This window comes from Kryptolebias marmoratus, linkage group LG18, assembly GCF_001649575.2.
Source record: "Kryptolebias marmoratus isolate JLee-2015 linkage group LG18, ASM164957v2, whole genome shotgun sequence".
Lineage (NCBI taxonomy): Eukaryota > Metazoa > Chordata > Actinopteri > Cyprinodontiformes > Rivulidae > Kryptolebias > Kryptolebias marmoratus.
In genome coordinates this window covers 53,468-66,493 of record NC_051447.1, presented here as the reverse complement: position 1 = coordinate 66,493, position 13,026 = coordinate 53,468, and the positions used below count along the sequence as shown (strand labels likewise).

The following is a 13,026-nucleotide window of genomic DNA, read 5'->3' as shown; positions in this document are numbered from 1 at the left end:
ATATATATATATATATATATATATATATATATATATATATATATATATATATATATATATATATATATATATATATATATATATATATACATATATATATATAGTAATAGAACACCAAATGTTTGGATCAAAAACAAACAATAGAAGCAAACAAAACAAAAACAATCAAAAACAAACAATAGAAGCTCTCAAATTCTTGAAACTCTTAATACTGTTGGATAATAATGCAGTAAGTTATCACTTGTTCTGCTAATTAATTCATTTTAGCTTTCTCAAAATAATAAGCAATTGTATTCTTAATCCTCCATGGAGGCTGTGCTCACTGAAATGCATAGGGCCAGTGCATGAGGTAAAGGTCCAGATAGTCCAGCTTTAAGTCCTTCAGAGTTTTAAGGAGGGCTGGCTCCACATCCTCTGGGTGATGCTGATTGTTCCACAGCTTAGATGTGAGGAACATGTCCTCTCTTCTCAGGAACTGATGAACAAGCAAACAGTATCAGGCTGACAGGTCTGTCATATAGGACATTCTTTTCAAATATGCAAAAACCTTTAAATTTTGTAACTAATTTGAATTACTAATCAGTAATCTCACCTTGAATCTCCACCTTACCTCATCAAATGTTAAATTTACAGTGTACCACAGGGGTAATTGCTAATGTTGTTGTTGCTGTTTGTAAACAAAGCTCAGGGATTAAAGCAAAAACAATAAATCTTCACCGAAGTTTTTGTCTACGCTTAATCATATTAGTTGTTCAATCTTCACATCATTGTGCTACTTGTTCAAAGAAATGAGAATCTGCTTTTTTGATGTGCACAAGTTGCAAATGCTTTGGTACATCCATGATTATGTACAACTCTCTGCTGTTTCTTACATTATCAGTTGATTATGTCATGTTGATCAAACTGTATTATATGGGTCTCTGTTGAAGAGTCTCACTCACAACAACATTTAGGCATTAGTTCATTGCACAAGTCTTTAAATGCTAAATGGCTGAACAAGTTGTCATAATATGTCAAGCATATTTCTATACATTTCCATTAGACTTTTTTTCCAAATCTGTCCTGAATTTGTAAATTGCTCCCAGGTGAATCCTGACTTTCTCCAACGAAGGTAAATGTGTGAAACATTAGATTAACCAAAGACCAACCAGTTTTCTGAAATAGCTTAAGGTCATTAACCATCAACTGGCAAGTATATACTGTATATAGTCAGAGAACAACACAATGTTACAATGTCTGACAATGGAAGGACAATGAATTTGACAGGGTCAACAGCCAGAGAGAAGAAGAAGAGAAAGAGAAGTGAAGATGCATGGCGAAGTATAGTGATTTACAGTACAGTGAGTGTGACCTTTACACATTTGCTATGGCTGTAGAAAAGATGCAATATGTGCCGTTTACATTTGATGTAACTATCTTGTTTGAAAACTCATTTCTGCCGCTTGTATTTGCAATTTCGTTCTTTCGGTCACTACCCAAAGCTCGTGACCATAGAGGAGGGTAGGAACGTAGATCGACCGGTAAATCGAGAGCTTCGCCGTTTGACTCAGCTCTCTCTTCACCACAACAGACCGGTACAGTGCCCACTTCACTCCAGACGCTGCACCAACCCGCCTGTTGATCTCCCGCTCCATTTTTCTCTCATTGGTGAGCAAGACCCCAAGATACTTAAACTCCTCCACTTGGGGCAGGACATCTTCCCCGACCCGGAGAAGGCACTCTACCCTTTTCCGGCTCAAGACCATGGCCTCGGATTTGGAGGCACTGATTCTCATGCCAGCCGCTTCACCCTCGGCTGAGAACTGCTTCAGCGAGAGCTGCAGATCACGGCCTGATGAAGCCAATAGGACCACATCATCTGCAAAAAGCAGAGATGCGATCCTAAGGCCACCAAAACGGATCCCCTCAACACCTTGGCTGTGCCTAGAAATTCTGTCCATAAATGTTATGACCAGAATCGGTGATAAAGGGCAACCTTGGCGGAGTCCAACTCTCACCGGAAACGAGTCCGACTTACTGCCGGCAATGCAGACCAAGCTCTGATATCAGTCATATAGGGACCTAACAGCCCGTATCAAAGGGCCTGGTACCCCATACTCACGGAGTACCCCCACAGGATTCCCTGAGGGACACGGTCGAATGCCTTTTCCAAGCCCACAAAACACATGTAGATTGGTTGGGCGAACTCCCATGCACCATCAAGGACCCTGCTGAGGGTATAGAACTGGTCCAGTGTTCCACGACCAGGACGAAAACCACACTGCTCTTCCTGAATCCGTGGTACGACTAGCCAATGGACCCTCCTCTCCAGAACCCCTAAACAGACCTTACCAGGGAGGCTTAAGAGGGTGATCCCTCTGTAGTTAGAACACACTCTCTGGTCCCCCTTTTTAAGTAAGAGGACCACCACCCCGGTCTGCCAATCCAAGGGAACTGCAAATCCATGCAATATTGCATGGATATCAGTCGCGTTAGCCAACACAACCTTACAACATCCAGAGCCTTAAGGAACTCCGGGCGAATTTCATCCACCCCCGGAGCCTTACCACTGAAGAGCTTTTTAACCACCTCAGTGACCTCAGCACTGGAGATTGGAAAGCCCAACCCAAAGTCCCTAGGCTCAGCCCCCTCAATGGAAGTCAAGCCGGTGGGATTGAGGAGGTCTTCAAAGTATTCTGCCCACCGAGCCATGACGTCCCGAGTCGAGGTCAGAAGCACACCATCCCCACTATAAATAGTGTTGATGCTGTACTGCTTTCCCCTCCTGAGATGCTGTATGGTGGACCAGAATTGCCTCAAAGCCATGCGGCAGTCTTTCTCCGTGGCCTCTCCGAACTCCTCCCATGCCTGAGTTTTTGCCTCAGCGACCACCCAAGCCGCATGCTGCTTAGACTGCTGGTACCTGTCAACTGCTTCTGGGGTCCCACAGGCCAAAAAGGCCTGATAGGACTCCTTCAGCCTGACAACATCCCTCACCGCCAGTGTCCACCAGCGGGTTCGAGGGTTACCGCCGCAACAGGCACCAACCACCATGCGGCCACAATAACTGATCTATTACCCTAATAAAAACCCTACCATTCTTTAAAGAAATGCATACAGTATCGCCTGCTGACTTTCATGCCAGAGTTTTAGACCAAGATCATCTTACAGTAAGAAATGATGGAGTTGCAGCCGTGTTGTCAATCTTTAAAAATTATGTCCTCGATCTCATGCGATACTGCAAGATCTCACTCTCAAAGTATGTGTTAATAATGACTCAACTACTACGATACCAAATCTGGATCATTAACTGTAAAATTGGCTGAGTTATAGTTAGTTAAGTTCATTTAGCTGTGGCATTCATTTTGAATTTGACCGATTTCAAAAGATAATCGGTTGTAGACCTATAATTACTTTCTGCGTATTACTAAAATCTGTCCAGTGAGATATTTTGTTAACAGACAGAAAAGGTTGGGTCCAAAAGTTAATCCTGAAGATTTTGGCAAAAATCTAGCAAAATAAGTAGTGCTCAAGTTAAGTGTTGGAAATAACTGTCAGTTATTTTTTATGAATATGAATATAAATATACAACCCTAATTCTGAAAAAGTTGGTACACTGTGTAAAATGTAAATAAAAACTCTATATCACGCAATTTAAAGCCTTATATCAATGTGTTTGTGTTCCTTGCACTTAATCACGTGGTAAAGGCCAACTCATTTCCACTTAGAAATCTTTTTTGCTACATCGTCAAAACCTACTCTTAATGACTTTAAAGGTTGATTCAAAAAAGGTTAAACAACAAAGACAACTTCTATTCTGTAGCTGAAGATGATTTGCTTCTCATCAAAGGAGCATTCTCAATATAAAAAGCTTAGTGCGTGGAGTTCAAGCTTTTTAAAGCTGAGATGTTGTGTTCATTTAAAAAATGTACCATATTTGCTCAAGAGTCCAAAATGTGCTTATATGTATTTCTGTCAACTTTTCTTTGAATTTGCATTCAAATGAGTTAGGAAGTCGTAAGTTAGTAAAGAAAATGGGCAAAAAAATAATAATCTCAGGAAATATAACAATATTTTAATGCAAAAGTTGCCTTTATTAGTGACTGCACTTAGTTCTATAAATGTTCACCACTAGAGGACACTATAACTGAGTTTATATCCCAACAATGTTGAAGTGTTTGAAAACTAAACCAAAGACGCATGCTGAGGATGACATTGACTTGTTTCCCTCAAAATGTCAATGACTGGCTGAAGTGGGTGTGGCTTATGAGCAAAAATAAATAAAATCAATGTGATTTTAGGTTATACAAAAATAAATAAATAGATAAATAAAATTAGATATTTGTCCTATGGAGCTACAATTTTAAAGAGGTATTATTTGAATGACTCAAAACCTTCTGCATAGAGAAAGCTATGCTCCATTTTAAAGTATCTACCTTTATTTTTTCAGGAGTTCAAAAAATGGCTAAACATTTTGGCTTGATCTGACCACCAGGAGATACTAAAAATGCAACAAGATACCTTTCAAATGGAATTTTGAGAATTTTGCAAGTGCATAATGGCTAAAAGAAATAAATAAATCTAAAAACAAACACACACACACACACACACTAACTAAGGTTGGGCGATATGTAAAATTTTTTCAACCGATAATCATCAGTCCAACAAATGACAATGGGCAATATATATATATGGACTTTTTGTCATCTCAAATGACACAAAAACATCTGTGCATACTGGCCACAAGCACACCTTCATAACTCGTCTTTAGTACCACTGGTTATGTTGTTAACAACCTGCACACTCTGCTAAAACCCAATGATGTAAACATGCTTGTTTTCTTGTCAAAGAATTTACAAGCTCTTTCTGGAAGGAATTGTTTCCCTTTATCTTCTTGTTCTGATTCTGAGACATTGTTCATTATTCCGTCATTTATTTATTTTGCAAGGACCAAATCGCTCAGTAGAAGACTAAAAACAGCGGCGAAGATATTTTTTATAGAAGCGCACGTTCTCTGCTGGAGGAGTTCATTTTTATAGTTTTGTTTTTGTTTCATTTTATATTTGTCATTTCACACTTAGCAAAATTTGTAAGACAAACACTGGAACTGCAAGTACAGTTATACTGGTTTTAAAAAAAGCCAGTCTCTGTTTCCCTTCCCACCACTGTGGTTATTGTTCAAATAAATGTCTTCTGAACACATACATACATATATCCTCACTCCTTCAGTCAACTGAAGTCCAGCCTAATACCATCCGTAAATGAATGATTTATGACACTCACCCATTGAAACATGTTGTATTTCAGCATTAGTTAATGGTCAAGAAATACTTAGCAGAACTTCCAAGGTAATGTGGTGAAGCAGTTTTACCTTGTCAGAACCGAGCATCTCCTGCAGAGCATCTCCAATCTCAATCTCATTCCCATAGATGGCTGCACAGTCAATGTGACGATAGCCAACCTCCAATGCCCACATGACAGCTTGTTTTACCTGTAAAAAGACAACCGTTTTCATTTAACATTCACTTGTAAGGTACGGCCATCACTTGTAAAACTAATCTGAAGCCCCTGAAAATTTAGGACAAACAAAATTCTCTCACACTACAAATTTTCATCAGTCACCTATTAACAGATGCAGCAAATACATAAAGTATTTGTGGCTGTTTATATCGTTTTAATTTATGGAAGTCCAGTATTTAACTTGTTAATCTAATTAAATCTTCAACAGCTCCATGTGCTAACACTGTCTACTTATTAGAGCAGTGCAGATCCTGGGCAGCAGCTATAAAAATATTTTTTGTAACTAGAAAATTTAGCATTTCCTGTGAAAATGCAGTGTGAATGCTGAGTGCTGAATGATTTTTGGACTGATGACACAACATGCAGGACACACATAGAGATAATGTGTGGCTTCAATATGTAAACTAGGGGTGGCCAACCCTGGTCCCAGAGTGCCACTATCCTGCATGTTTTACTTGTTTCTCTGCTCCAACACACTTGATTTGAATCAATGGGTGATTAACAGGCTTCTGTGGAACATGAAGAGGTAATTTAATCACTGAATCAGGTGTGTTGGAGCATGAAAACATGTAACACGTGCAGGATAATAGCCCTCAAGGGTGAGGTTGGCCACCCCTGATGTAAACAGTACAGTGCACCTAACAAGATGGGAGCCATATATCTCACCTTTTGCCATAAATAGCCATTCCAGAGTAATTCTATCTCAGAGGAATATTCTATCAATTACTTGTTGACCCCTACCTTTCCTGGCTCACTCTTCCATGTTCCCAGCCCAATGAGGGGCATCTTTCTCCCGGTGTTGAGAACTGCAAAGTCATTCATGGCCCTCCAAATACTTTAAAGGGAAAAGCAGAGAAAATTTGGCTTACAGGCATGTTTAAAACTGAAGTAGCAACAAATGTTTAACTTGAAATGCAGAATTTGAATAAGCCCTCATAAACTACCATAATCCAACTCAAATTCTACTGTAACAAGACTTATTTTCCAGAATGGCCAAAAGTTTTTCTTATGTTTGGTGGAAAATCAAATCCCCATTTTGCTTGCTCTTGGGTTAAAGGTGGACTTCAAACTATTTGGAGTCCATCATTGTACAAAAATAAAGACTATTCATAAGTTGAAAACATCAAAAACAGCTGTCAATCTTCCAAGGAGTGGACATCCCAGTAAATTCACCCCATAGTCAGAATGTGCAGCGCTCAGAGAAATTACAAAAAAACCCCAAGAACATCATCTCAGACTCTACAGACCTTAGTTAGCAGGTTAAAGTTTAAAGTTCATGACAGGTAGGGGTGGAATAGTACATTTATTCGTACTGTGACATCTTGGTACAAACATCAGTCACAAACAAAGCATGGTTAGTTCAGAATAACACGCAGACGCAAACAGCTGTCTGTTTAACTCAAATCAGTTGTGAGAAAAAAGAAACCCTGAAATGCCAGTGATCATGGTGTAAATCACCCCAAAATGTATGGGCCAGGGTTGTGGGGTGGTAGGGGGTCTCTGATACAGTCAGTCTTTCTGTTACACATATGCTTACATAGAGTTATTGCTGATAAGTTGGTTCAATTATTTAGATACATGCCGGAATTAGTTTTTCATACACAACTTTTTATTTATTTATTTTATTTTTTAATAAATTGATGGTGAAATCTGCTGTGTGTTTTTTACACTTTAAATCAGAATTAAATAATCTTAGAACCTTTTAAAAACCATATCTTTTTTTTTATGTCCTCATATGAAAAACTTTTGATATGACAGCAGAAAGGAAAGCTTGTGTGAAAGTAATGGAAATAATCCCTCACACATACCTAAATTTTCTGTGGTAAAGTCTTATTTTGTGCTGCTGTCTTGGCCAGGTCACTCTTGGGAAAGAGGTTTTTAATCTCAATAAGTCATTTTTTTCTTGGTTAAATAAAGGATACTACTTGTGTGAATGTTGAGAAGCGCTGAATCACCATTCTCACAAATGCCTTCTGGTTTGTCATTTCTTCTGCTATTTTAATCATTTACATATCAAAAGGTTTAGATTGATCAGGAACAGTGTGCTAAAACATTTGGTTTTGGTAACTTTAATACCATCAAAATATTTAACTTCAGGGGTACGAGGCAGGGATGCTGTATTTCTCCACTCCTCTTCGCCCTCTTCATTGAACCTCTAAGTCAGTGGATAAGACAGAGGACGGACATAGCTGGAGTTCATATGGCACCCGGAGAACAAAAGTTGTCATTATTTGCAGATGATTTATTGTTGACCATAACAAACCCAGCTAAAACCCTACCTATACTTATGGGAGCGATCAAGGAATATGGTTTGCTTTCGGGCTACAAGATAAACATTACCAAGACTCAGGTTTTAACAATAAACTATAACCCACAAAACAACATTAGGAGCCTCTTCAATTGGAAATGGGAAGCAGAATCCATAAAATATTTAGGGGTCACATTGCCCAAGGACCTTTCCAGGATTTTTGAAGTTAACTATGGGCCCCTAATCTCAAATCTGAGATCAGACATGAAAAGATGGAATCTGATTCCTTTTACAAATTTACACTCAAGAGTTGAGTCGGTCAGAATGAATATTCTCCCGCGCTTCCTATATCTGTTTCAGTGTCTACCTATTCTGATCCCAGATAGGCACTTCGTGGAGTGGGAAAGAACAATATCCCAATATATCTGGCAGGGGAAAAAGGCAAGAGTGAGATATAGTACGCTGCAGTTAAAGAAAGAGAAAGGTAGACTAGGTCTTCCTAATCTACAGGTCTACTACCTTGCAACTCAATTAAGACCAGTACTCTGTCTATCCTCTCCACTTTACAGTGCAAAGTGGAAAGATTTGGAAAAAGCAACAGTGGAAGGAATACCTTTAATATCAGTACTAATGGATAAGGATTTACAAGAGGGGCTCAATATACCATATGGGTCAACATTACACACCATGCTGGATTCTTGGAATAAGGTCGTTAAAATGTGTAAATTGGGTAACCAGATAAAAATACTCAGGTGGTGTGCCTTTGACTCAGCTTTTAAACCAAATAAGACTGATGTAAGATTTAGAGGATGGACCCAAAAAGGATTAACCACGTACTATACATTTACCCGGAAGGGTGTGTTTCAGAGTTTTGAGGAACTCCAGAGGTCTAAAGGGTTGGAGAAGGACGACTTCTTTAGATATCTGCAGGTTAGGTCCTACTTCAATCAAAATATATGCGATAATAGGGATACGGCCAAACCAGGATTTTTTAAAGTGTTTCTGTCCCTGTTGAAATCAGGTTCATGCAAAAAAATTGTTTCCTTACTGTATAATGGCATTCTATTGTCTAAACAAGGTGATACAGACTACATAAGAAACAAGTGGGTAAAAGAAGGAAATTTATCAATTACAACTGAAGTCTGGGAACAGATTAATAAATTGCATTGGATGACCTCAAGCTCCAATACATGGCGGCTGTTCAGTTGGAAAAACTCTGTTCGATACTTTGTAACTCCAGCCCAGAAAAAACACCAGGGCAGCGGAGACTCGTGTTGGAGACTCTGTGGAACAAATGGAGCAAATCACCACCACATCTTCTGGGCTTGTCCGGTGATTAAGGCCTTTTGGGAACAAATATGTTCCCACCTAAATAACATCTTTACTGAAGGAATCCTATGTAATTGTGAATCCCTATATTTAGGAAATATTTCATTTGATAACTGGACTCTGGACGACAAAAAACTCCTGTTAATGCTTCTGGCAGCAAGCAAAAAGACAATCACTAGAAAATGGTTAAAGCCCGAAGCACCCACAGTGGAGGATTGGGTTTCCATTGTACAGGACATTTACACTCTGGAGAAGTTATCTTTTTCTGTTCATGGTCGGAGAGAATCCTTTTTCAGGATCTGGTCTAAATGGACCAACTACGTAAAGTCAGTTATTCCAGTAGATTAAATATAGCCATTACATGTGAGTACTGTTGTGTTGTTTTACTATACCTTAACTCAGGATTATGGGAAATGTTTGCTATCGACTGTGTTTTACCACTGACAAAAGGAAAATAGACCTGACTCTTCCTTACCCCCCACACTCACATTTTTTTTTTTTTCTCTGTTGTCGTTTTCATTGTTCGCGTGTTACATAAAAACCTTGGATTGGCCTGTGTATTTCTTTTCTTCCTCCCAATGTGGGGGAAACTGGAATGTAAAAGTAATTTGTATCTTGCCTTTCCAAATAAAAATTAAATAAAAAAAAATAAATAAAAAAATATATATATTTAACTTCATTTAAAATAAACTTTCCCTTAAAAATACATTGAGATCTCTTCCATTCCTTCAAAAACATTTTTCTCTCTCTGAAATATGCTTCAGTTTTCTGCTCAATTTTTGTCTTATAATGCTACTTTTAGTTTTAGCTATGGTTCTGCTACTTTTAGCATTTAGCTTACATCCTGCAATTGCTTAGAATTTAGCTATATTTGTATAATTCAACACTCACACTGCATTTTCGCAGAATTTTTTTTCTCTAGTTCAAACTCAAGTCAATGAACTATGATGAAAGCTAACTTCACAACTGTATTAAATCGTATGAATGACACACGGTTTTTGCTAAAATTTCAATGCAATCCTGTTAAAGTGAAGGGCATTTATTACGCAGTTTGAAAATTGGTTAAGTCAGCTGATTTCCTGGAAAGTAACGTTCAAGCACCACTGCATGACAAGATGGAAAACCAAACCCATGTTTGACAATTGCTCTGATAGCATGTTTGAAAGCAGCTGGTGATGATTTCATTGAATCAAATGTTACTTGTACTGAATATCAAAACAGGAGTTGTCACAAACTGGTTATAATCTCTATATATTGTTGGTTATTTTTGTATTTTGTAGTCATTTTTAAGTTACACTGAAAAGTAAACGCTCGCAGAATTAGGTCGCCTTGGCAGCATTTAAACAGCTAGCTTTAGCATCATAAATGCCTCATGCACGCCTCGTACACGATAGGCGTCTTTTCTTCTATATTTAATGTTATTCGGATAAAACCGTCGACTTACTGCGTATCATACCAGTTTACGTTAACAAGACATCTGAACAGGTGCATGACTGTTTTATCACAGGAGTGAATACAAGTTTAAAACTGTTCATTCAACTTACCACCGAGAACTGGGTCAGAATCTGTTCGGTCCACCACTTCCAAGAAGAACCTGCTCCTATAGTTTAAAACCTCACAGCAGTTATTATTCGGGACTACTGTTTTCCGCCCAAATATACAAAAACACAACCTCATTTAGTTGCTCTTTTCATTCTTCGGTCAAGCAAGTACCCGCTTCTAAAACAATGATCAACACAACTCTCACGTGATACTTTTATTTTTGAGAAAACACGCGATATTACATTATCCTCGCGATAAAGCTAATTGAAAAACTTTATTGAAAATCGTAAGCAAATAACAACAATGACATTTCACAGCACAGACATGAATACGTAGACGCCCCATTGAGCGCCGAATCGTACGTCAACGTCGCCGCCATATTGGATGTGGCAAAGTAGAGCGATCGGAGAAGATGCCTCATTCATGTGCTGCGTGGAACTGTGATAACCGGAGCTGATGGCATTACCTTTCACAGGTAAGAATGAAAAAATACTAGTGATTGTATCTGGCCATTATATTTTCATTATATGGACAGAATTTGTTGACTTTGTGGCTAATACTATGAATTCCCGAGCATAATATTGTGAATTTCCCCGGTGAAACCTGCCTCCAAACAACCAAAAAGTTTTTTTCTGTTTAACTAAATTAGCCCGAAGTAACTACTCTGATTGTTGTTAGTTGCTTAGCCAACTTTTTTCAAACTTATGTAGGTTTCCCAAAGATAAACAGCTGAGAAAGCAATGGGAAACGGCTGTCAGAAGGGAAGGATTTTCTGCTAGTCCGTCCTCCATGCTCTGCAGTGAGCATTTCAGCCCAGAGACCTTTGACAGGACAGGTCAGACAGTAAAGATCAGAGCTGAAGCTGTTCCTTCAGTCTTCTGTTTCCCAGCGCATCTCCACAGGGTAGGTGTAGCACTATGCTGTAAGGAGGCTATAATTCAATGCTGTACTATATAGAAAATGTTTTTCCCCTTTCTGAATGTGAAGGAATCAGACATATTTTGTATTACACAGAAATAATTTCTATATTTTATTCTTTGCTTTAGCCTGTAACTAAGTCTCAGACTTCAAAAAAGGCACAGGAGACCCCGTTACCAGACTGTCCCCAGCTTGTCCAATAGGCTGAACCCCTGCCTGCGCCTAATGTTGTGAGTAATAAGTACTAGCTACGCCTCAAACAGCTGTGAGCATTATGACCCTGCTTATATTCAAAACTCTTGTCACCCACTCCCACTCTCTGTCATATACATTAAAACATGTCAGTATTGAATCTGCATCCTACACACACACAGACACAGTGTTGGTGGTACAACTGAAGACTTAACTTTCCACCATCTCTCTGTTGAGGGGTGTGTGTGTTTGTGTGCTGGTGTAGATTCTGTCATCCAGGCCATGGTAAAATCAAAAAGGGTTAAAAAACAAAAACAACTGGACTTCTATTCTGTAGTTGAAGACGTTTTGCTTCTCATCCGAGGAGTTTTCTCAATTCAGAAATAGAGAGTGTGGAGTTTAGCTTTTAAAGCTGAGATGTGATGTAAACTGGATTGCTTGCAAATTGTTAGGAGAGTGAGAACAATTTGCAAGCTATAAGTAGCAAACAGTATTTTTCATGTCATGACTTCATTCTTTCCCACTGTCTGAATTTTTAAAAACTGTTCTTAGATCAGGACCTTGAAGCACGCCACTACCTGACTAGGTCACTGTCATGCAGAACCTCTGATTTGCAAACAGAAGAGAAAGAAGAGGACAGTCGACCAAAGCGAAAGGTGAAAGCATCTTGTAGTTTTATATTTCCACGTAAATTCAACTTTAACTGTCTGAAACACACATGCAAAGACAGCTGTAAAAGGAAAACAGTGTCGTGCAGACAATTAGAGTATACATCAGAGGTGTTCAGTTCCAGGCCTCTAAGGCTGGTGTACTGCAACTTTTTGATGTGTCCCTTGTCCAACACAGCTGAATGAAATGGCTGAATTACCTCCTTAGTATGCTGATACTGATACAGAGTCCTGCTGATGACCTCTATAATTAACTCAGATGCGTTTAAGCAGAGACTCATCTAAACGCTGCACGACACCAGATTAAAGCCTAGATTTGCAGACCCCTGGTATATATTGATCAACAAATAACTTGGGATAAGAAAAATAACTGCAGCTTGGCTGATGACAGTTTGAGATTTTTTAATATTAACATGTGGTTAAGTACAAATGAAGATGGGACTGTTATTAATATATTACAATACAGTATAATTATTTAGGGAGCTTATGATGACGACTGACTGTGGTTGTTTTTCCTCTCCAATGTAGACATTTCTTTGGAGATTCGGGTGATGACAGTGAGGAAGATCAACAGAAGAGGAGAGCCAGGGTGCAACCCAAACCCTCAACACTACCACAAGCTCCTGCTGT

General features: G+C 38.8%; 1 protein-coding gene and 1 long non-coding RNA gene across 2 annotated transcripts in view; one reads left to right on the top strand and one right to left on the bottom strand.

Annotated features, from left to right (window-relative positions):
- Positions 1–10,842, bottom strand: part of akr1a1b (aldo-keto reductase family 1, member A1b (aldehyde reductase)) — an 18,132-nt gene extending 7,290 nt beyond the window's left edge. The window contains exons 1-4 of the mRNA XM_025009445.2: positions 10,621–10,842; positions 6,241–6,334; positions 5,351–5,470; positions 324–475 (exon numbers count right to left, since the gene is read on the bottom strand). Of these exons, the coding sequence (XP_024865213.1) occupies positions 324–475; positions 5,351–5,470; positions 6,241–6,321 (353 nt within the window). The 5' untranslated portion in view covers positions 6,322–6,334; positions 10,621–10,842. The remainder of the gene's footprint in view (positions 1–323; positions 476–5,350; positions 5,471–6,240; positions 6,335–10,620) is intronic.
- A 152-nt stretch (positions 10,843–10,994) lies between these two features.
- Positions 10,995–13,026, top strand: LOC108244960. Its single transcript, XR_001808951.3, has 5 exons — positions 10,995–11,093; positions 11,329–11,521; positions 11,665–11,766; positions 12,281–12,384; positions 12,925–13,026. It is a non-coding gene; the product is annotated as an uncharacterized LOC108244960 (long non-coding RNA).